General features: G+C 37.8%; 1 protein-coding gene across 6 annotated transcripts in view; it reads right to left on the reverse strand.

Annotated features, from left to right (window-relative positions):
* Positions 1–21,431, reverse strand: part of STAU2 (staufen double-stranded RNA binding protein 2) — a 170,740-nt gene that overhangs the window by 137,060 nt on the left and 12,249 nt on the right. For all 6 annotated transcript variants that reach the window (XM_074577279.1, XM_074577282.1, XM_074577283.1 and 3 more), the window contains 4 exons: positions 14,240–14,447; positions 12,998–13,128; positions 8,459–8,618; positions 5,741–5,876 (listed from right to left, as the gene is read on the reverse strand). In XM_074577279.1, the coding sequence (XP_074433380.1) occupies positions 5,741–5,876; positions 8,459–8,618; positions 12,998–13,128; positions 14,240–14,438 (626 nt within the window). In that variant the 5' untranslated portion in view covers positions 14,439–14,447. The remainder of the gene's footprint in view (positions 1–5,740; positions 5,877–8,458; positions 8,619–12,997; positions 13,129–14,239; positions 14,448–21,431) is intronic.

Consider the following 21,431-nt stretch of genomic DNA (forward strand, 5'->3'; position numbering starts at 1 on the left):
GGTTTTAATTTTGAAAGCTTTTTATTTTTAATAAAGGTTTTTTAAGCTCTCTAGATTGTGGTGAGACACATTTTAAGGAATGTTATATAATAAACAAATAACTTCTGAATTCTCCCAAAAAATAAGGATTGAGTTTTGTGATCTCTTTAACACTACTTTCCGTACTAAAACATCAAAAGCTGCTGTTCAGTTTCTAGTGGTTTTATGTCTTGGCTGAAAACACTTAATTTAGGTAAGTCTGTAAGATATCATTTCTGCTTTGTCACTTACAGACATTCTATAACTGAAAATACTGCAGGACAACTAAGCCGCAGGAAAGACTCTCTTCAATTCTAATTGAAGAAAAAATAACTTATACTAAAACAAACCAGCATTCAATGGCAACAAGGCAAGCTGGATGACCCTGTAGTCTGAACTAATATCTTCTTTTATTGTTTAATTGTTCTAATTTGAACAGCCATGGTTTTAGTTCTTTTTTACATGGTTTAAGCCAACTGCATACTCAGGGATGTGAGGGAGTACAGGTTCTGGCACTGGCTACAGATATGAGTAGTATGCACATGTTTCTTCCTCAACTCTGCCAATATTTCTCAAACCTGACCCACCATTTCAAGGCTTGGCCCCTTCTGAGCAGCGTGCCAGTTCTACTGAATCGTGCCAAATGCTGTGCTGACAAACGCACAACCTAAATCAGTTAGCAAACAGCCCCTGAAAGCATCAGCACTTCCTTCCCCAGAGTCAGTCTGTAAAGCTCTTAGATAAAAGAAGCCATACAAAATGCAATGTTCAACATTTTTAGCTTTTCTGTAATGTGTATTGTTTGAACTGAAAGGTCCTCATGTGCCTTTGTTGCAAAATTGCTCAAAGCTCCAAGTTGTGGAGCTTGAAATAGGTAGTATACAACCAGTAAATGTTGAGTGCCAAAATATTTTTTCCTTTATTATAATCTCTGTTAGTAATATAGAAACCTTTGTTAAATAAAAAGTTGTCTAACATGGCTGGATTCAGGGTTGACAGCTTTTTTAAAAGCTCTGCTTTATCAGAGGCCATCAAACCTCCTAGTACCAAACTTGGATGGATTTTACTTGAATAAAGAAAATCCAGAGAGGACTCCCAAGACATTGATGAGTGAGATGAAAACAGTCTGAAGTTCTTACCTATATTGTGAAATGTACTGCAGCATCCAGATACCCAACCTAAAAGAAACCTAAGCTGATAACTTCACATGATTCAGCTCAGCATCACACAGACTTTACCAGCTCGGGTCAAGATGCAGTATAACGGCAATGGCCCAACACTGTTCACAATCTAGCAAGTATTGCATTCACTTACTTAAGTGGAGAGTTAATACATCCACACCTCATACACTCTCAAGCTGGACTGTACTTTATCTACTTAACTACCCCTAAAAGGGGAGCAGACTTCCCTCGCACTTCCTAACTTTAGAGGAAGAGACTTACAAGGCTAACACCTCACCCTTGTGCTACACACTGCCTTAGATGCCTTATTCTCGGCCGTGCTAAGAGTTTTGCATTTGCAATTCTGTGGCCTGCCCTTACACTTGCAGCTCTGTAACCCTTCACCTAAGCCCCCTGGCCACTGTTTTCCAGAGTTTCCCTGTCTGTATTTTTCCCCTGACGTTCTCCCCATGCTGTTATTCTCAAGGCCTTTCACCTGCAAATACCAATACGTTGACAGTGTTGTATCTATACTGCACTGTCGTACCTATACTGCACTGTCATAGCCTTCTCTCCTCTGCCCTTTTCCTATCCCTTGACAGTAGCTTTTGGTATACATTACAGAGCCCAATAACACGCATGCACAAAGCTCTGATGCAGCACTACCATAAGCAAGAAGATGCAACAGGGACCTTGGGCAGGTCCTGATGAAATCCATAGAACTATGATGGGAAAGTGTTACAGGGAGCACTTGCTGCATGAGAAAGGACACCCAGAGAAAGATGCTCATCTGGGAGACCCCACCACTTCCCTTCCAAGCTGGCCACTGGGAAAACTTTCCCCTTTCTCATTTTTTTCTCTCACTTGTCCACTTTCCTTTTTTCCAAGAAAGTAACTTTCACTTTCAGTATCAATTTACGCCATCAGCTACAGACCTTGCAAATGGATCCTTGCATCTTGCAAGGAAAACTGTTTCAACATCCTCAGTGCAACACACTGCTCATATGAATATGCTCTACTGCATGTGTGAGAGTAGTTCTTCACATGCTTAAATCAACCTGAGCTGCCCTTAACTTCCAAACACACATTCCTGCCCCCTCTCTGGTGAGGGCAGAAGCGTCTGTGTGATTAGGTGAGGAGGTGTTTAAGGACAGTTGTAGGCCTAGGACTAACTTCTGCCTTCCTCTCCCCCCGCACCTAAAATTGATTCACTTCCAAGGAGCTCAACTCCCAGCGCTGGAGCCAGGGAAGTCGCAGGGACACAAAGGCTGGGGACAAAGGAAGGAGGAGGAATCACTGCCACCTCAACATAAATCATCTTAGCCTGACACGGAAGCTAGCCCTCAACTTTGCATACAAATAGCAGCGCTTAGACCACATTTCCATGACTTACTGAAAGAGATCTTTTGTACCACTTGAAACACTACACTTAACAGGTCTAAAGATATGCCCTGGGATGAACTTAATACTTTATTTTTCTTCAAGTCACTCATCTTGCCAGAATCAAAGTTCCCCAACACAATCTCCTAATCTTAATCTGTATTTTAACCTATGTGAAAAGCATATTTATTTAAACAAGAGTAAAGGGAATTTAACCACAGTATAAAAGACAAAACCAGCTTCCAATTTACTTAGCCTATTTTGTGTCTGTTTTCATAACAGATAATAAATCTACAGTCAAAAACTGATGAAAATGAAAAATACTGATTACAGCACATTACCTAAATTATTTTTCAAATCTTATTTTTAAGCAGTCTATATAGTCTGCATTTAGTTGGGAGGTAATAAATTTAGAAGGTAATAAATGTAATGTATCATACTACTGGAACATAATACGGTACTAAAGCATGTGATTCATATTTGGGACTTTGCTTGCTATTATAACAGATCCAGAACCTGCCTCCAGACTTCACTCCGATGAGGGTGGGTGGGAGGTAGGCAGTGATCCTGACTGGCAGGGGAGCAGGATCCTGAGCATCGAGGAGTCAGTGACCCACACTGCAGCCAGATGGAGCTGCACGGTGGCTCACAGGACGGGGCTGTGCTGCCCAAACCCCATGGCCGCAGGACAGACTCGCTTGCTGCGAGAGGGGCCCGCAGGCAGCTCCCCCTCGCTACCACCTGCACGCCATCTAACAGCGCAGCAAGTAGTTCTCATGTGAACACCGCTTCTGTTTTCACCAGAGTAATGACAGAGTTGTTTCCTTCTAAGAACATCCTGTAAGAGCGAAAAGGATCTCTGCTGCAGCTGAGGCCTGCATGGCACGCTGCGTGTGGGTCACGGTCCTGTTTGATGCTACACCTTGCAGAGTCTAAGTGCATTCCTTACTGGGATCACAATGGACCAGCACCTCCCAACGCAAAACAAGGCAATGAACAATTATTCCCAACACAGGAATAGTCCCAAAACAGTATTATATGGCATCATTCTTCTGTTTCCTCTTTACTCTGGTGAGTGAGCTGGTGTACGCACAGAGGGGATGTGTTTATGCAGATAGGCAGGTGGATCTAGTTACTTACTACTTAGTTTTAGTTATTTATCAATTTACTAGCCACAGTAGTATTAGTCACCCTGCATGGGCAATTGCACTCAAATAAGCGCAGTGAAACAAACAAGCAGAGATTCTGGCCTTCTGTCCCACCCCGCCTGTTTGTTCCGTGATCAGAAAAATCAAATGCTCCCAGTGAAATAAAGCACATGTGCCATTTTACCTGAACATGGGAACACAGTTCCCATGAAAGATGGTTTCAAAAAAGAAGCAAACTTATAGATTGCACTAGACGTACTAATCATTTTATATGAAAAGAAAAAAAAATCTTGAAAGTTAGCAACTGGTAAGTGTTCCAGGGTTCTGCTCCCACAGATGTGTTTCAGTAACTTAGTTCAGATTCCAGAATTCCCCATTTTACATTTTTTACTAGCTTGCATTTTTTCCAGCCTAGCATTTTTATCTGTTAGTCAAACTAATCTCATTATAAAAGCAATTCAAATAAATGTAGGATTTCTAAATATTAACAAAACTCATTTCAGGCACCATAGTTAGCTTTTTAAACCATGACATATGTAAGAGGGGACTCAGGTCAGCAGTGACTAGAAATACAACACAAGTAATACAATAATCAGGCACTATTCTGTAGAATAACAAAAGGGTCTTCTTCTAGGTTATTTTTGTTTGTTTGTATTTTAAAGTTCTAGGTATTGTTGCTATTAAAAAAAAATCAGAATGAAATCTTAAAACTCTAAAGTTATCATGATTTAAAAATCTGTGAAAAAGTAAAATAAGATTAAGTCAACTGAAATATTTTCCACAGACAATTATGAAATGTTGCATTTAATTTCAAACTCCTTAATTTTTAAACATTCCTGTAAATTCAATTTCTAATAAAAGGGTAATTTTGAACCAAAACACTTCTTCAGATTTCATGACCTTTTTCTTTTTGGTAGTTATGAGATGCATAAAAATTAACAGGAAATCCATTAAGCAAATCTTATAAGGCAGGCAACATTTTTCACTGATAAAACATGCTATTAGAAATTCCTCAGCTGTTTTATTTTTTTCTTATTTTACAGATTACACTTGGTATCACTTTTGTAGCTCCAAAAGACCTAATCTAATATAGCTTCCCGGCGGAAAAATAAGGAAAAATGAGAAGAAAACCTATCTCAGAGAAAGAAGTTCTTGGGATTCAAATTAATACATATATTACCTTACATTTCTCTCACATTGTTGCATTAGGTACAAATTACATTTAATTCAGGATGAGCTAGAACAGTTTTTCCTATCTGTACTAAAGTTGTACAAGTACCAAAGATGAAGGTGTCTCAACAATTTATAACATATTGAAGAATAAAATATTTGGATGGTCAGTTAAGAAAATATCTCCACCTACTTAAATTTTAAAATTTTTTAATCTTTAAGAATTAGATAGTTTAGAAACAAAATTTTGAATACTGTCTTCTCCACAATTACTCCAACTTACTACAGTAAAGACAGCACTGATGAAGGGTCTGAATATAAGTTTCTAAATTTATAGGATTATTATTATTAAACTGAAAGGACTTTTCCTAACCAAACACTTGAGGATTAAGGCACTGAAAGAGTTGACCAGGCAGAATGGCTAAAAATATGGAAACCTGAGAATGGTTTCAAGCCAATTTTCAAAATGCAGCCCTCCTAGTTTTATATCCGATTTCTAAGAAAAGAGTGGGTTTTAATGATACAGATTCCAATCACAGGACACAACAGCAAAGAAAAGCAAAACCTCTTTCTGAAGTTAATGCTCTGCCTCCTCACTGCCATGGCTGTAGACTGTAACTCCAGTACGCACATTAAAAATTAGAAACAGTTGGTTTACATGTCTTTATTCCTTGTGACATGCTTAGGGCACCTGTATTCTTTTAGAAGGAGATTATGCCTGTTTCTAAATAAGGCTGCAGAGACTCTCCTGAGTAAAAATCTTACTTTTATTTTACTCTGACATAACCTAGGAAGTTCATAAAGACTTAGAATACATTGATAAGCACAGGATAAAACACATCAAATAATAGAAGTAGTACAGACCTCTGATTGTACATGCCCCGGAAATTGTAATTTGCTCTATAATTGGGAATTGGCTTTGGATCTAATGGCCTGTAGATGGCAGGCTCTCCTCTTTTCATAGCCAGACCATTCAGCTCCACTGTTGGAGTTATACTGCCTGCAAAAACCAAAGAATACGTGTAAGGCACTTAAACCACAAATACTGCAAAACACACAAGCAGGACTGAGATGACCAGCAAAAAGCGAGCCGTATGATTTTTTTTTTTCTCTTAAATTAAAAAAGAAACTACTACAATAATGTTTCCGTTTCTCTAAAAGGCAGGAATATAGATGCCAACTTAATCACAAGCAATGAAAAAGAATGTTTAAACATTTATCTCAGTACATTCTCTATGCAGTTTCAGTAGATTAATCTTCACATATGAATGAGAAAGTCAGTGCTGTGATCAAGCTGGTTATTCATCTTTCCAAAGTGCTTGTAATACCTTATGACACTTTTTGAAACCATGAAGATAAAAGAATACTGTCTCTTCCCGCTGAATACCATTAAATAAAACAACAAATAGGGCAATGAGGCATTGAGACAAGCAAGCAGTAAGAGGCATTACTGCAGTCATTTGGTAATCTTACAACAAGTTAGACAAAATGTTTTATTTGCAGGACTTGAAAAGTTAAGACTATGACTGGAAACTAATGATCTAACAGGAATGATCTAACAAATTGAAAATACTACTGGAAATCAGTGTCACTACAGCCATCTACTGGTGACAGGATACAAAAATAGAAAGCAGCCAGCACTTGTTCACTTGCATGGTCTCAAAAATGACAAATAAAAAGCTACACTGTAACTTCATTATTTATTTATTTTTTAATTAAATAAAACATTCAGCTACAGTATTACCCACTTGCGCTGTTGTAAGGAAACCCTAAATGAGCTAACTGTACATTCCAATAAAAAGGAGTTAATATTTTCTCAAAATATTTTCATAAGAGGTACAAATAAATCTAGTCTTAAAACAGCTATGATGACTTTGCCAGTCTGCCATTGAGGCTTTATATGCCAAGTGATAAAAATTTTTATGCAATACGTATTCAAAAACTTTTGAAATTATGTCCAAAAACATAAAATATTTTTATGCAATTCTGTTTTGGTCTGAGAAAACCCGTAACAATTTATTGTTGTTTAGACAACTATTCGATCACCTGATGACCGCTCCCCACCTGGGAAGGGGAATTGGGGAAAATAAGGAAACATGAGGGTTGAAATATAAATGTATTTAATAGGATAAGACTAAATAATTAACAACAATACTGTAGAACCAGTATCGATCCCGATACCAATATAAAATATACAAGGATTATACCCAGCCAATTCTACCAGCAGGAAGCTGTGCATCCCAGCAGTGGACAGCAAGTGTTGGACACTGCGAGTGCAATGGCTTCAGGAGGAGGAGAAGGGCTCAGGAGTCTGGCACCAGGGCAAGAAGTTCTCTGGAGCACCACCATCAAGGGAGAGAGAAACTACGAAGCAAACTTTCTAATTTATACAGAATGTGACGTTCATGGTATGAAACAATCCTGTTGTTCAGCCTGAGTCAAGCGCCCAGGCCTCGCTCCTCCTCATCCCTGCACTTGGCAAGGCTCGAAAACATCAAGACCTTGAATCCCACATAGCCTAGCTGGCTAGGAAGTAAATATTTTCACAAATTCAGACACTATAGTCTTCCAAAAGTGGAGTTCTCCCAAGCATTAGAAGAGAACTTAGTCCTGTGTCACTCAACTCAGGACAAATACGTATTCAGAAATAAACAACTGTTTTCTAAACGGCCAAAGTCACAGTGACTATGAAGGACACAGGGCAAAACCCGTGTCCTGCACCTGGAGAAGCAATATATTCATCTCCAAAGGAGCAAGAGAATACTATCGCAACGCTCTCAAACAATGCTTAATGGCTAATACTCGGGCTAATACTCACAAGCTCTAAAGAAAACTTACTCCTGCTTTTTTTCCAATATAGCGAAGATTAACTGCAAAATCATTCCATTTTAAGAACTTGACTGAAGCAGGCTTTTTTTAAAAAGGCAGGTGTGGGGTGGGCGCAGAGAGACATAAAAGGGGAAAAAGGAGGGAAAACAGGAGTGTAAAAAAAATAAAAAAAAAGACAAGATGACATTTTATTCAAACAACACAGATCACTACGCGTGTGGCTGAGATGTGTACCTCAGAAGGTGTTATGAAAGCACAGGTTGCTATGAAGAAAAACTCATAATGCAGGAAATTACCCATCGAAGCTCTCATGCCAAATCCTGACCTTTTATTTACACCACAGATGCATTTTCACAGGATTGGATCAGATAAAATTTCCAACTTCATTGGAAAATTAGCTAAAATAACTCTTTGGGGAAAAAAGTTTTACTATGGTAATAATGGTCAGTTCAATCTGGTTTTGTTCTGTCTGTCTGTCTACTGTTGATCACATACAATCACTTTGCATACACCTAAGCCTTATCTAAATAATATATTCACTTACAGTTCAACCATTTTAGGTATGCACATTAAAAATTCTCCTGTGCAAACTGCCTAGAAGGTCTTCATTATACTATCGTACCTATAAAACAGCTATGTTGATTCGCATCCTCCAACTTAACTTATATCTTGTTAAATTTATTTATTTATTGGTATAATATTCCAACACTTCAACAAGATCATAGATTTAACACACAGAGGAAAATGTCATACCTGGATTATTGTTAACATTATTTTTGGGTGGTCTAGGCGTTGGTTTGGGAAGGGTAGTTTCACTCAACGCTTTGCTAGCAGCAGCATGTTGGGCCTTTTTAATACTGCTTCCTTCAGCTTCCCAGGTCTGTTCTCCGAGAGTCAGCTGCACTGTGAACATCTTCAAAGACAAAGAACAGGTAAACGCTGGCAAGATCATCACTGTGGATTAGACCAATCTGTATAAAAACTTCCAGGACTGACAGGAAACTGTGCTCTCTTTTCATTATATTCAACTCCCAGATAACTCAACTGATTCGTACAGAGGTCAGTGAGTCCTTATCAGTGGGCAATATCTGGCCTTTCAAACAAAAAGCAAAATTGTGTCATGTTAATGTCAACTATCAAAGAACAGAATAATATTTAAAACAAGTAATAACAACTGCAAACTGATCTTCTGCTCTTGGAAGACTACACACAGGTCAGTTAAGACCACATTCTTCACACAATTGAACGCACCTAGTCACCTGTAGAAAACAGGTAAAGAATGCTTCTAAAAAAAAAAAATTAATTTTGTAATAATTCTGAATGGATATAAATGGATATAAATGACTGCACGCTCTTCAAGGCAGCAGAGAATTTGGCCCAAACAAAAGAATTTCTCACACATCCTGATTTCTGATAATAATGTGTATTTTTAGGGCAGAGTCACAACTCAAATACATTCAAAAATATAAAGTAAGAAAGAAAAGAAGCATTATCTTTTTGAAGGAAACTGCAGTTCTACAATGTGGACTCTATAGTGAAGACAGGAACTATAAAAATTCAGAGTTCAGAAATGGACTACTGATAAAAATCATATATATTTCAAAATCTGCAATAAAGGATTATTTCAAGCAGTATCTATGCTGTGCAAGTTGTGAAGATAAAATTCAATGCATTTTTAAGATATTAGATAGAGTCTGTCTTCTGTGTCATAAGTACATGTTCCGTTCAAATTTGAGCATCTAAGAAAATGAGGAGAAAGGGTAAGAACTCAACATCTTTTCCATATCAATTCCATACATGTAAGGCAGAATCTAATAGTCAGACACACACAGTAAACTAAGATATACCTACCTCAGAAAACAGACTAACTTACTTGAGGCAACATAAAGAAATCCACTTATTAGTGTGAGCAGTATATAAAGTAAAATTTTCCTTTTGATAGTTATTTGTTGCATAGTTTTTAAAAGCATCTAAACTTGCTAGATTCAGGACCAGGTATCTAGAGACAGGCACGATAGGCAACCTTTAAATTTGCCTTTACATGTATTTTCATTTAGTATATACTTGCAAACAAGCATTTGAACACAAGTATGTACGTGCCTCCCAACTCAGCCCTATACACATGCACACAGTGCATATGAACTGAATGCTATAAATACATATTTGTGTCTTAATTACAGGCTTGAGTTTTGGCCTACTGTAATTTTCAGAAGCTCAGTGCAAGTCCCCGTATCACGGTTCCTATCGCCATGTTGTTTTTTCCACAGCAGTCATGACAATTTCCTCATAGACAAGGGGGAAGGGAGAAATGGTCTCTGAATTTTGCACTCTGTCTTATCCCCACCTGACAGCTAAACTGGGTATTAAGAGTTAAATACCCATAATTATATGAATTATCTATAAACATACATCCTTATTATTAGGAGAACTGAAATTAGACTTCTGGATATAGAGTTCATATGTTTTATATTTTGCAAGAGAGTATCAAGTGCAGTATTCTTATAGGAGGAGAATAATCTTGAATTTCCATAAATATATAATGAATAATCACTACTTAACTACCTGTAACTCTCCTCTTAGTGTTTAGAGCAATAAACAGGAATTCAAGATAATAAAAGGCTTGCTCAGTATATTTCTATAGCTGAAGCTCTAACCTTCTCACTTAGCACATCTGATAAAAAAAGTCCTGCAAAAAAACACACACAGGAGTACGTGGAAATGTAATGAAAGGAATACTACTGCCTAAAATCAAAACCTGGAGCAGCCAATGAAGTACTCAAGTTCTGCAAGATTGGAGCTGACAGTTCTGCCACAGACTGAGAGGCATTTCTCACCGATTTTCTGAGGAAGTTTGTATTCCTTACGCCCAACCTAATCTACCTGACGGCTAGAGGAAATGCAAAGGCCACCGCGCTTTGTGCTTGTCTTCACCCTGCTGCATTCATAAGGTCAGTCTCTCTTAGCTCTAGCAATTCTTTCCTCCTCACTTTTTCTGCATGTAGAACTTTCTCTCCTCCTTCCCAGCCTTTTGAAGTGCTACCTACAACCCTTACCCCTTTCCCTCTTATCTGTACCACCATCCACTTTCTTTTGCCACTGTTTCTTTTAAGTTTGTCTCCTGAGATGCCACTGACATAGAAGCACAGGGGAAATGATCAATCTGACTAACATACTCAAAAATATCATTTATGCTAACAAAGACTTTCTGATTTTTCTTATGATGACGAATCCACCTGGAGGGCAGACTCCTAGAAACCCAAACTCCACTGTCAGGAAACACCACTTCTTTCCCAGCTCCACTGTTTCTAGTTTCCCATTTCAGCCCAATTGTCAAAACTTACTTTCCAGAGACAACTCGAATAAAGGATATAAAAATTTACGAGCATTTGTGCTCACGACACTGACAGCTGTCTTGTAGAGCTTTTCTCTGAAAACCATGAAAACCACTAGTGGACAGGAAAAGAGTATGTGTAGGAGGAAAGCAACGCGAGACGCTCCTTAAATGGCAAATAGCAGCAGCATTACACCCTTCAGGTCACGCTTTCTAGGACAAACACAGCTCTGTTTCACATATTCTGTCAGGTATATCATCACATTACTAGCAAGACATTATACTAAACTGCTAACAGTGCCATAATAATTTCTGTGTCTCAGCTTTTCACAGGTCAAAGGTACACAAGTCTGCATAATCTTATTAATGTCAGCCTTATTCTTCATCCCCTTCTCTCCTTTGTTTTTCTCATTTGCTGCACAGGTCAAATTGAGACAATATTCTTCTGAGTCTACAGAGCACATATCTTTTTTTCACCACTATGAGTGTAATTAAAAATAATAAGAGGTAAATTGAAAAATTGAAAAATTAAGAAATCCATTGAAAAACTGGCTTTCAAAAGTGCAGCTAATGCAGGCTCAAGTCATTTCAATTATATTAGTTCCTTTAAAAGCAATAACGAATATATGTGAACTATTTCTTATCCTGCTAAAATTTAAATGTATGAATGTAATGTAATTCAAATCTCTCTACTGCTGAGGAATATGAACAGCCAAACCCACACCTTTTTGAAGCATGTATTATTTCACAATAGTGGAAAAAAGCTAAGAAAATAAATAAGCAATACAACATGACAAGTTACAGAAAGCGCAACAGATTTAACCTGCCGCAACCTAAAACCAACCAGTGTATCCTGTGGTGCCAAAAGCCACCAGGAAGGGGAAGAGCACTTCTAATTCCATACAAAATGAGGGATCCTAAAAGCACCTGCTGACATCATTTCCACCAGCATAAAGGATGCACAAACACCAGCCAAACCAGAAGGTCAGTGATTTGTATCAACTCTGCACTTGCTGACAACATAATGTTCAAACAGAGAAACAAGGGGCAACGGCAGAGAGACGGTCCACAACTAGCTGAAACTGCTACTAATCTGCAGTGTGACCACTGTCTTACACAGTTTTGCAACTCTAGAAATACTGAGTACAAAATAGCTATTAATTACGCCACTGTCTCTCTCAGAGTTTTTTTTTCCCCCCAGATTGCTCCTAACTAGGGAAGAAATTCAAAATTACATCTCATGAGAATATCCCTCTGTGTTCCACATCATCTGAAAGCATCCTAATTTGTACTTATAAAATGAAGTTGGATATCCAAACTGATAGGAGAACTGACCAGAATTAACTGTCAATTCACTAGAAACTTTAATGCTATAAGCACGTTAGGAGTCTTAATATCGCTGTAAATCTTAAAGTTGCACAGAATTTAAAGGAAAGAATAATAATAAAGTTTGTGCCCTATAATGCAAGATCCAAAGATACGGTATCAATGCAATCAACTTTATGGACACAGAATCGTACCAATAAGCACTTTAAAAAATGACACAAACTAGCTTTGTTGTCATCTGCACTACCGTGAAACAAATGCAGAGGTAGTCATCAGAGGCACGTTGACTGGGGGGAAGGATTCATGCAGCTTAAAAAGCAAACGCTCCATAATGATTAAGAAAGGGTGGTGATACCCTGGGAAGACCTTCACAAGGTCTCTATAGAGACCAACAAATATAAACTCAAAGGTGGAAGTCAAAGTAAGGTACAAAATGGTCTACAGGGCTTCAACAGAAATACAGACATACTTTCTGAAAGCATAAAAAAAAAAAAAAAAAAAAGAAAGCAAAATAAAGAGTAAGAAACCCCTTACACTAGAAATGTGGCTGTGTTTGACAAGCGCACTCGTCCAGACCATGACATTATCTGTTCAGCATTTAAGGTATGGCTCATCACCTGGAACTGTGACCTTACCTTGGCATGAGCAGGCCCTCTTTCATTCAGAAGCTTATACTGGGGTTGAATTCTATTGAAACGGGCTAACTCATTTACCAGACACATTGGAGTTTTCTCTTTGGGGTTTGCCATGTTATCTTGGAGAGGAGCTGTAAATAAAGAGTCTGTAAAGTTTTTGTGGAGAAATGTATTCTTCACAACTTCGCAAAGCTTTGCAAAAGCAGCAGCATGCTTAGAAGAGAAAATACTTTGGCTAAAAAATAATTTTTGCACATATGCTAAATACAATGTTTAAATACCATTTACATATTAATCATATTAGAATATGCATTTTACAGTAGACATTTTGATAACATGCAATTTTAAAAAAATACAACTATGTCTTTCCAAAATATCTCTATAATTTTATAAAGACGACAGTGTAGAAGGACATATACATATGCTACATTTTCTACATCACCAAAGTTTACTGTCAGGAGTATAGTGGTTCCAGGAACTGACTACTCTTTCAGAATGGTTTCTCGACACTTTGAAGGAGAAGTGGATAGCGTAAGAGTTGCAAGAAAAATATAGCAGATGAAACCTAGAGGTCCCCACTTGCTCATGCCTGCCTCTTCCCAGTGTTTTAGACTTTTCTCACAATAATTAAGTCATTCTCAAAGCACTCCCAAAGAACACCTTGTCTCCCCCTTTAAGGATTTTGTTCTGCTTTTCTCAGACTACTTACTTCATCTATACTGCCTTACTATTTTTTAAGTTTCTGCTATTTCTTTTTCAACCTATTTGTATCTAGCCCTAACACACGCTGTCATTTCTTGCTTAATTTTTTAGGATGACATTTCTGTATTTTACACCCAGTTCAGCATAGAAACTACAGCATTTATTAGGCCACAAAGGAAACACCGAATACTGCCAAGCAGTCTGAAGACGTTCTGTTCTAGGGAAGAGAAATACACTTGGAGACCTTCCTGCACCACTAGAACTTCTCTATAAAAGATACGCTCAGAATTTGACAAAACAGACATGCTCTTTTCTGAGCTTTTATATCATTGATAAACACTTCACTGTAAGTCTTAGCTCAGTTAAATAAACTTATTAAACAGTCTATTTAGCCAAAATATTTTTCTATGAAATTTTTTAATTTATTTTAATCCTCTTTAAGGCTGAACATTTTTCTTTTTTTTTTTTTTTTTTTTTAATTAGCAAGTCATCAAAAAGATTCATATGAACGCCGAAGAAAATATACCTGGACCAACTTACCTGGTGAGTTGCTAGAAGGCGCAGGATCCACAAGGCCGGCAGTAGGACTGCTACAGCTGGCAGCCGATTCTGAAATGGATCCGTTCATTGCGGACGGCAGACCCAGTGTATTTGCAGTTGTAACTGGTAGGGGTAGCACCATAGGGGACATGGTAGGTCCGGACAGGTTTGTTGTAGTCTGCATCTTAACTTGTGCCATTGCCTATCACTGCAATAAACAAATTATTATGAGGGCGGCACTCTGCATTTTCAATGTCAAATGACAGCAGTGATATTAGCAACAGCTCTTTTTTGCTCCTGGATCTGGGTCACAAAACTATCCACAAAAGACATGCTTCTGCACACATTACTACACGGAGAGACACAACTCAAAGACAAAAAACACCACTGGAGCAGAACCCACACGCCCTGACTCCAGGTTCTGTTGCTCAACTCCCAGGTGACCCTGCCCGAAACACAGCAGGAAGAATGATTATTCCAAAATAAAAGTCCACATAATTACTCTGTGGATGAGATTAGCACCTGCCAATTTCTCCAAGAGAGGACAGCTTTGCAACAAACTGCCATAGCAATCTTTTGCCATAGTTTTTCCAGTAAAGTACACACAAAACACCAAGTAAGGCCACAAGATAAAATCATCATTTTTTTCTGCCTGTTACCAAAGTAGAAAAAAGAAAAAATAAGAAAACAACCAACCAACTAAACTACCAAAGAAGCAAGTTCTGAAAAATCACTGCGTATCCAGTCAACAGGTGGAGCGCTTCAAGCCTTGTAAAAATTACTAGCACAGGTACCAGGATTTCCTAAACTAGCCTTTATTCCAGCACCTAAAGCATTTACCTGGATTATGCCAAGTACTAATTATCTCTCTCCATCTGCCCAGATGAGCTTCTTTATTACCAATACCAGTTCTCTGGCTAAGTCTACACTCGTAAACAAACCAGGATCAGGGCACGGCTCCTTCATGCTACTCACCAAGAGTACACTCCTTCGCAAAATTTTGGCTACTGACAAAAAACTCTTGCAAAAACCACACGGGAGCAGTTCAGAGGCCAGCAGACACCTCAGGCCATCCACTCCAATAAGGGAGGAGGCAGACATTCTCATTCCTCTGGGCAAAAGTCTTGGGCTTCTCCTTTTGGCATGAGAAGCAAACAGGATGATGTATTTTATTCAGTATCATGGATAGACTGTATTTTTTAGGGTTCATACACATGATATGATCCGTACAGAGTGGATAGAGACACAAACCCCATAGCTGCCAACAAACAGCCTGGGGACGTGGGACCTCTCCCAGCAGCAGCTCTGGTCCCTCTGGCTAAGGCAGAGGAGGACAGGAGCCCAGCACTCCTCCGTCATGGGAAGCACCCTTACCACTAAGCTCTTTGCCACTTCTGCTAGGTAATTCTCTCTTCCTAAGCAAAAATCCCATCCAACACCTGAAAAACTTTCTAACTAAGGTCTTATCGAAACAAGTACAACTACATAAAAAAATTCTGATTACATCAGTATTTTTGCCTCCCCCCTAATCTGTTAAAAAAATATCCAAGTATCTCTACTCAAAGATTAAGATTCCAAATCACTCGACACACCACTGAGTGCAACTACTTTAACACAGTTACACTAGTATAATGAAAACAATAAATCCTATTACTGTGAGACTGCTTTCGAGAAGAGGTTCAGTCTGGAATGTCATTTTTATTACTGAGGAAAGACAGACAACTGATTTAAATCTCTGGAAAGGCAAAAATAAAAAAAATAAAAAAATAAAGCTGAGATGTAATCATTTGCCCTTTTCATAAATATCGTAGAGTAAAATGCTAGCAGGGACAGATTTTAAAAATACATATGCAGTTAGATGAGATACATTCAAATACTTCATGTGTTCAAAAATACAGACTAAATTCAGACTGCAAAAATCCTACTGTCATTTGACAGTAAATGTCATACAATACAGCAATACTGTTAGAATTATCTAACTTAAAGACTAAGAATGTGTATAACTACAGAATTCTTTGGTATACTGTGTTTTTAATTCTGATTTTAAATATACCAATATAAATCAGAATGCGTTCAAAAACTTTCTTAATTGTAAACATCAAAGTTAATGATGGCAGAATCAGGACGCATTTATTACACATCTTTAAAATGAAACCAACATACTATGAAATATCATCACAATAATTAAAGTTTAAGAAACTCCTTAGAGTATTAACAGCATTTTGTCTTAGAACCATGAGTACAAGAAAGCCATCACTCATATAGTACTGTATGAGATACTACTGAACACCTATTCTCAGCCCCTGGAAGTTGTGAATAATCCTTTCATCTTCTAGTATTTTGAAAGTTCATTCTTCTTTTCGAAAAAGCAGAAATTACTAATAACCAAAAAAAATCATGTGTTTTATGAAGTATATTTATAGTGCTATAGTATTGCTGGGATATTTTGTAGGATTGATCCTTTTCTATTAAGGATAAAAAAAATCAGTTTGATAATGGTATCGAGGAACTGTAAAAATGAACAAAATAAAGTTTAGGAGAAAAAAGATATTCCTTATCCTACAATAAAAGTATGTTGGAAATTAAACTGTGAAATTTGAATCAAATCATAACATATTAGGTGTTGGTGTTTGCTTGTTTTATTAATTGTCTTATATATCTAAAGCTGAAGAACTCCTACAAGAAACTGTAACTATTTTGTAAATTAATCTGCATAAACAAAGATGCCCAGGAGGTATATATAATTGCAAGGACTAACTCTTAAGTACATCAGATATGCAGATAATTGATTTGTAATCCATTCTAAAAGTCCACTAATAGAGAGATAACAGAGACAATAGTTGATGTGGTGCTGTCATGTTATTTTCACATTACCAAGGAAATAATCTTTCGTGTCATCACAAGAAGAGGACAAAATTTATATACTACATCTTTTCTTTACATACTTTACATACATACCAGTTTCATACTATTCTAGAAATGGTGACACAAAAACATTTTGTGGCCTTCCAGCCAGGAGCACAAACCTGTTTGCTACTACACAACCAAACGCAGGACTTGGGGGAGAGAAATTTCACTAAGATGGTCAGAGATTAAATGGAGTTATATAATCAAAATAATTTTAAATCTCCTACGTGGGTATTTTTGAAAAATCTGGCATACACAAAAGGGATAGTTTACTTAGGATATCATGAATACGATTAGAAAAGCCCATACACCTCATTTCAGGTGGCTAACCTAATGCACATCTCGGAAACGGCTACACCGAAGTGTCTCCAGGGGAGTTTCCCTCGATGCCAGGCAGTGCTTACAGACGCCTGCATCTCTCTCAGAAAGCCGGACTGCGCAGCTGTGGCTGCTGCCAGCTCTGTGTCTTTATCGAGCCGCCAGCTGCCACGCTGAGACTTCACAGCAATGATATTTCTTGCGGTCTTAATCACATACATGTCTACCCAGCTGAAGCCTGCAAGTCGCAGTGCTGCCACTTTTGTAACGTTATATTCCAGGGCTTATGGTGCCTTCTGAAATGCTGCCATGTTTTTCCTCTCTTACTCTAACCTGCACAGCTGCATTAGAAATGCTATAGCAGACATTTAAAGGGATGTAAATATACTATAACTGCATTTTACTTCATTTCCACTTTTGAAAGCACTTTGTACATAGCCAATTACACATATTTCATTAAACAGTTGGTATTACCTTTCTTGCTAAACTATGTATAAACTGTGAATTTTCCTCTCACACTAAAAATAACCAAAACAAAACAAACTCACATGAAAATAACAAAACAAAAACACCTCACATTTTAAAGTGAAAATATTGTTGTCAAAAAGTCCATTTTTCTTGTAAGTTAGGAAACACAACATTAATTTAGTTATATTTAGAGATGCAGAATATTTTTAACAACTGTGAATACACTGATGCCATGCTAAAAAGCCCCACACAACATAAAGAATTACTTATTCTGATTATTATCATTTCTTGTACTTTTCTGGAACATGAATCACTTTTTAGCCTTAAATCTTATGACATAATATATGAATTAAATACTCAGGCAAAATGATTCTTAGAATATGTCACACTAATTGAATAAATAAAGACAGATAAAGTAGATAAGACAGCACAGAAGGTGCAAAACACGAACAATGAGTTTTCAAGTTAAAAGCACTGTCACAATGCGGAAAAATACTTGACTTGAAACACAAGCTGTTGTATGAAAAACTAACAGTCAGAGCAACTAATGACCTGAACAGCCTTCGGAACTGAAGACTGGACTTGATCTGTGCAGAAAGTGAAAATGCATGTATGCCGTAGGGTGCTACCACCACACTTTCACACTGCTTCGTCATACAACCCAATGTACCCAATCTAATCTCCGTACAAGTATGTAATACAGGGCATGCGCTAAGTTTCTGTGAAGTGCTTTACAAAGGTAGCAACTGAGGGCCAGCCACTGCTGAGTAAGAAAAATTACTTGACATATCTTGCATCTCATATACCCAATACTTCTGCTTATATGTTCTAAACGGTAGCTATTTTTCACAGCACTGTCACATTAATGATCCTCGGTCCTTTTCTGCAGAACTGCTACCCAGCAAGTTCTAGCCTGGGCTCTGCTTGTGAATCTGACTGTTCTACAGCTGATCAGCTCACAAGATCACACTGAATTCTACTTCTAGTTCTAAAATGTTTCAGTCTCCTCTAAGCCTGCTTCATAGCATCTACAAATGTAATAAGTGTACTGTTTCATCCACATCATTAATGAAAACATTGAAAGGTACAGGAATAGCACGACAATAGACTGGGGGCAGTGCCTAAGCAGGCAGCATCTCAAGGTTTTTTTTCCAGACCAACCCCTGCTTTGGTTAGCAGCTTGTTAATGCAATTCTTCTGTAAAAGTCCCAAGTCACGGAACCCTAATAGAGTTAACAGCCTCCTAACTAAGGAGGGTTTGGTTTTAGTTTTATGTAAAATGTATTTCTTGTGTGTCACTTCTCACATTTACGGTAAATATTTATACATATATATACATTAATATAAATAATATTACAGAGGTCCTAAGCTTTATGTAATTTCTTTTTACTGTGTTATATCCAGCAGCTTATTTGAGGATGACAGAAAACACACAGCTCTCTACTACCTTCAGAGCAGTTGTTAATTTAATCTTTTCTGTTCTATAAAAATCAAATAATGAGATAGCCACACAGTAGCAGTTTAGCAAAGAGCATGACTTAAAGCAACAGTCAGCAGATGGTTATCTAGAATTACTAACAAAATTTATCTTGTTTATACATTTTACATAGGCAAAACTGACAAATTAAAATGAAATCGTACAGGGTATACATACATGTAAAAAAAAATATTACTGCTGGTCCCCACTGTTTGCCCTCCCCATTTGCTCCTCCATCAATTTGTTGCTTTTTGCCTTACTAGGGGTGGTTTGCCAACAGCCATATTGATCTAAGAACTTGTTGCCATAGCAGGGGACAATCCCGCATCCTCTCTCCCCTACAGCAAAAATCATAATACTTTTCTGTCTATTTACCTCACTGAACCAGCTCATGCATGGGTGAGGAGGGAGATCAGAAGAGCGTCCCTGTCTGTACAGGGAGGGCAATAAACTCCTGACCTGGAGTGGGTGCAAGGAATCAGCCCTTTCAACTCCTGCTGATCAGCTCAGCTTCGCTGTCACACCATACACTGAAGTTCAGCTCCTTCAACACTGTTCCACACAAAACCTACGATCTCATCCCCGACAATTTCATCTTCAGAAACCTGTGGCCTGTTTGTTTGGTTTTTTTACAGTGCCTTACACTAGAGGATCTTAATTGCAGTGGAAATGTGGACATAGCCACCAGCTGAATAACAACTAAGTAATACGTGACAGCAAGGGAAGTTAGGCCTTAAAAGCATTTTACTTTCCTGAAGTATAGGGGGAAGGGTGGGGGTGGAAATCACTCACTCTTTTATTTTGGTTACTTTGATAAAATAATTTACAATCACAGACAAAAATGTACACAAAAAGGAAGGTGAATTGACACAGAGTATTAAGGACAAACAGTCAAAATCCAAGGAGCTGCAAGGCTTACAAAAAGGGTTGCTCAGCGCTAAATCCAGCCCCTGAGGACTGACTAAATACTACAGTTTTTTTACAATCGGCTTCCTCTGCTCCTGGACTGGAGCAGAAGAGCGTTGTGGATAAAGCCCGAGAAGGCAAGGCAGGGCCAGGCGGCTCCAGCAAACACCAGGTCAGAACATTAAATACCATCGCAATCTCAGGAAACACAAAAGTTGTTTTTGTAAGGATATCATCACCCACAGAGGAATATCCTTTGCAAACTCCTATATACGATCAGTAAGACGCCTTCTGAGGAGAGGCAGGAAGGTATTTTGGAAAAAAAAAAATCAAGTAGGAAATTGAACAGATTAAAAACTGCGCTCATAATACTTTTCAGCCACTTCTTCAAACAGCAGTCAGCTCAGCTTCCCTTTTGAATTACTACACAGGACAAGCACATTTAAAAAAAAAAACAAAAACAAAACAAAAAAACAAACAAACAAAAAAACAAACCCAAACCAAAACAGAAAAAGGATTTAAGACTCAGAAGACTGAGCTACAAACTGCTTCATCTCGGATATTTCTTCCATAATGAAACTATATTGGTTCCCTCATTTCCAATGCTATGTTGATGCAAGATGCTACATGAAGCATATGAGTCTCTAAATCAATGACCAGACTACGGATACTTGAGAATACATATTATTTACATCTGTCACCGATTCAATCCTTCTTTAACAACTCTCTTTACAATCGCTTTGTGTAATTTTGAAAAGAAAGGAAAATTTCCAAACAAAACCAAACCAGACAAATAAAGTAACTCAATATGGAATCAAAGATTAAAACCTTAGATTTTCTCAATCAACAAAATGGCCAAAGGTGGGGATTTTGTTGTCATTTAATTATGATGTGTTAGCAAGGAGGCTAGAACAGAAAAGGCTTACCCTGCAATCGAGATGTGCAACTTGAAATACATAGCATATGTCACAGAGCAAACAAATATAATAAGCAAACATTCTGGATGTAGTAAATTGCTTAAGCCACTACAGCAAAAGACATATAACTAATATGAAAAACGTGCTCTCTACAAGGCCACGTATGCGCACAGTGTATCTCACACCAGAATAGTTACCC

Source organism: Larus michahellis, chromosome 2 (genome assembly GCF_964199755.1).
Source record: "Larus michahellis chromosome 2, bLarMic1.1, whole genome shotgun sequence".
NCBI lineage: Eukaryota > Metazoa > Chordata > Aves > Charadriiformes > Laridae > Larus > Larus michahellis.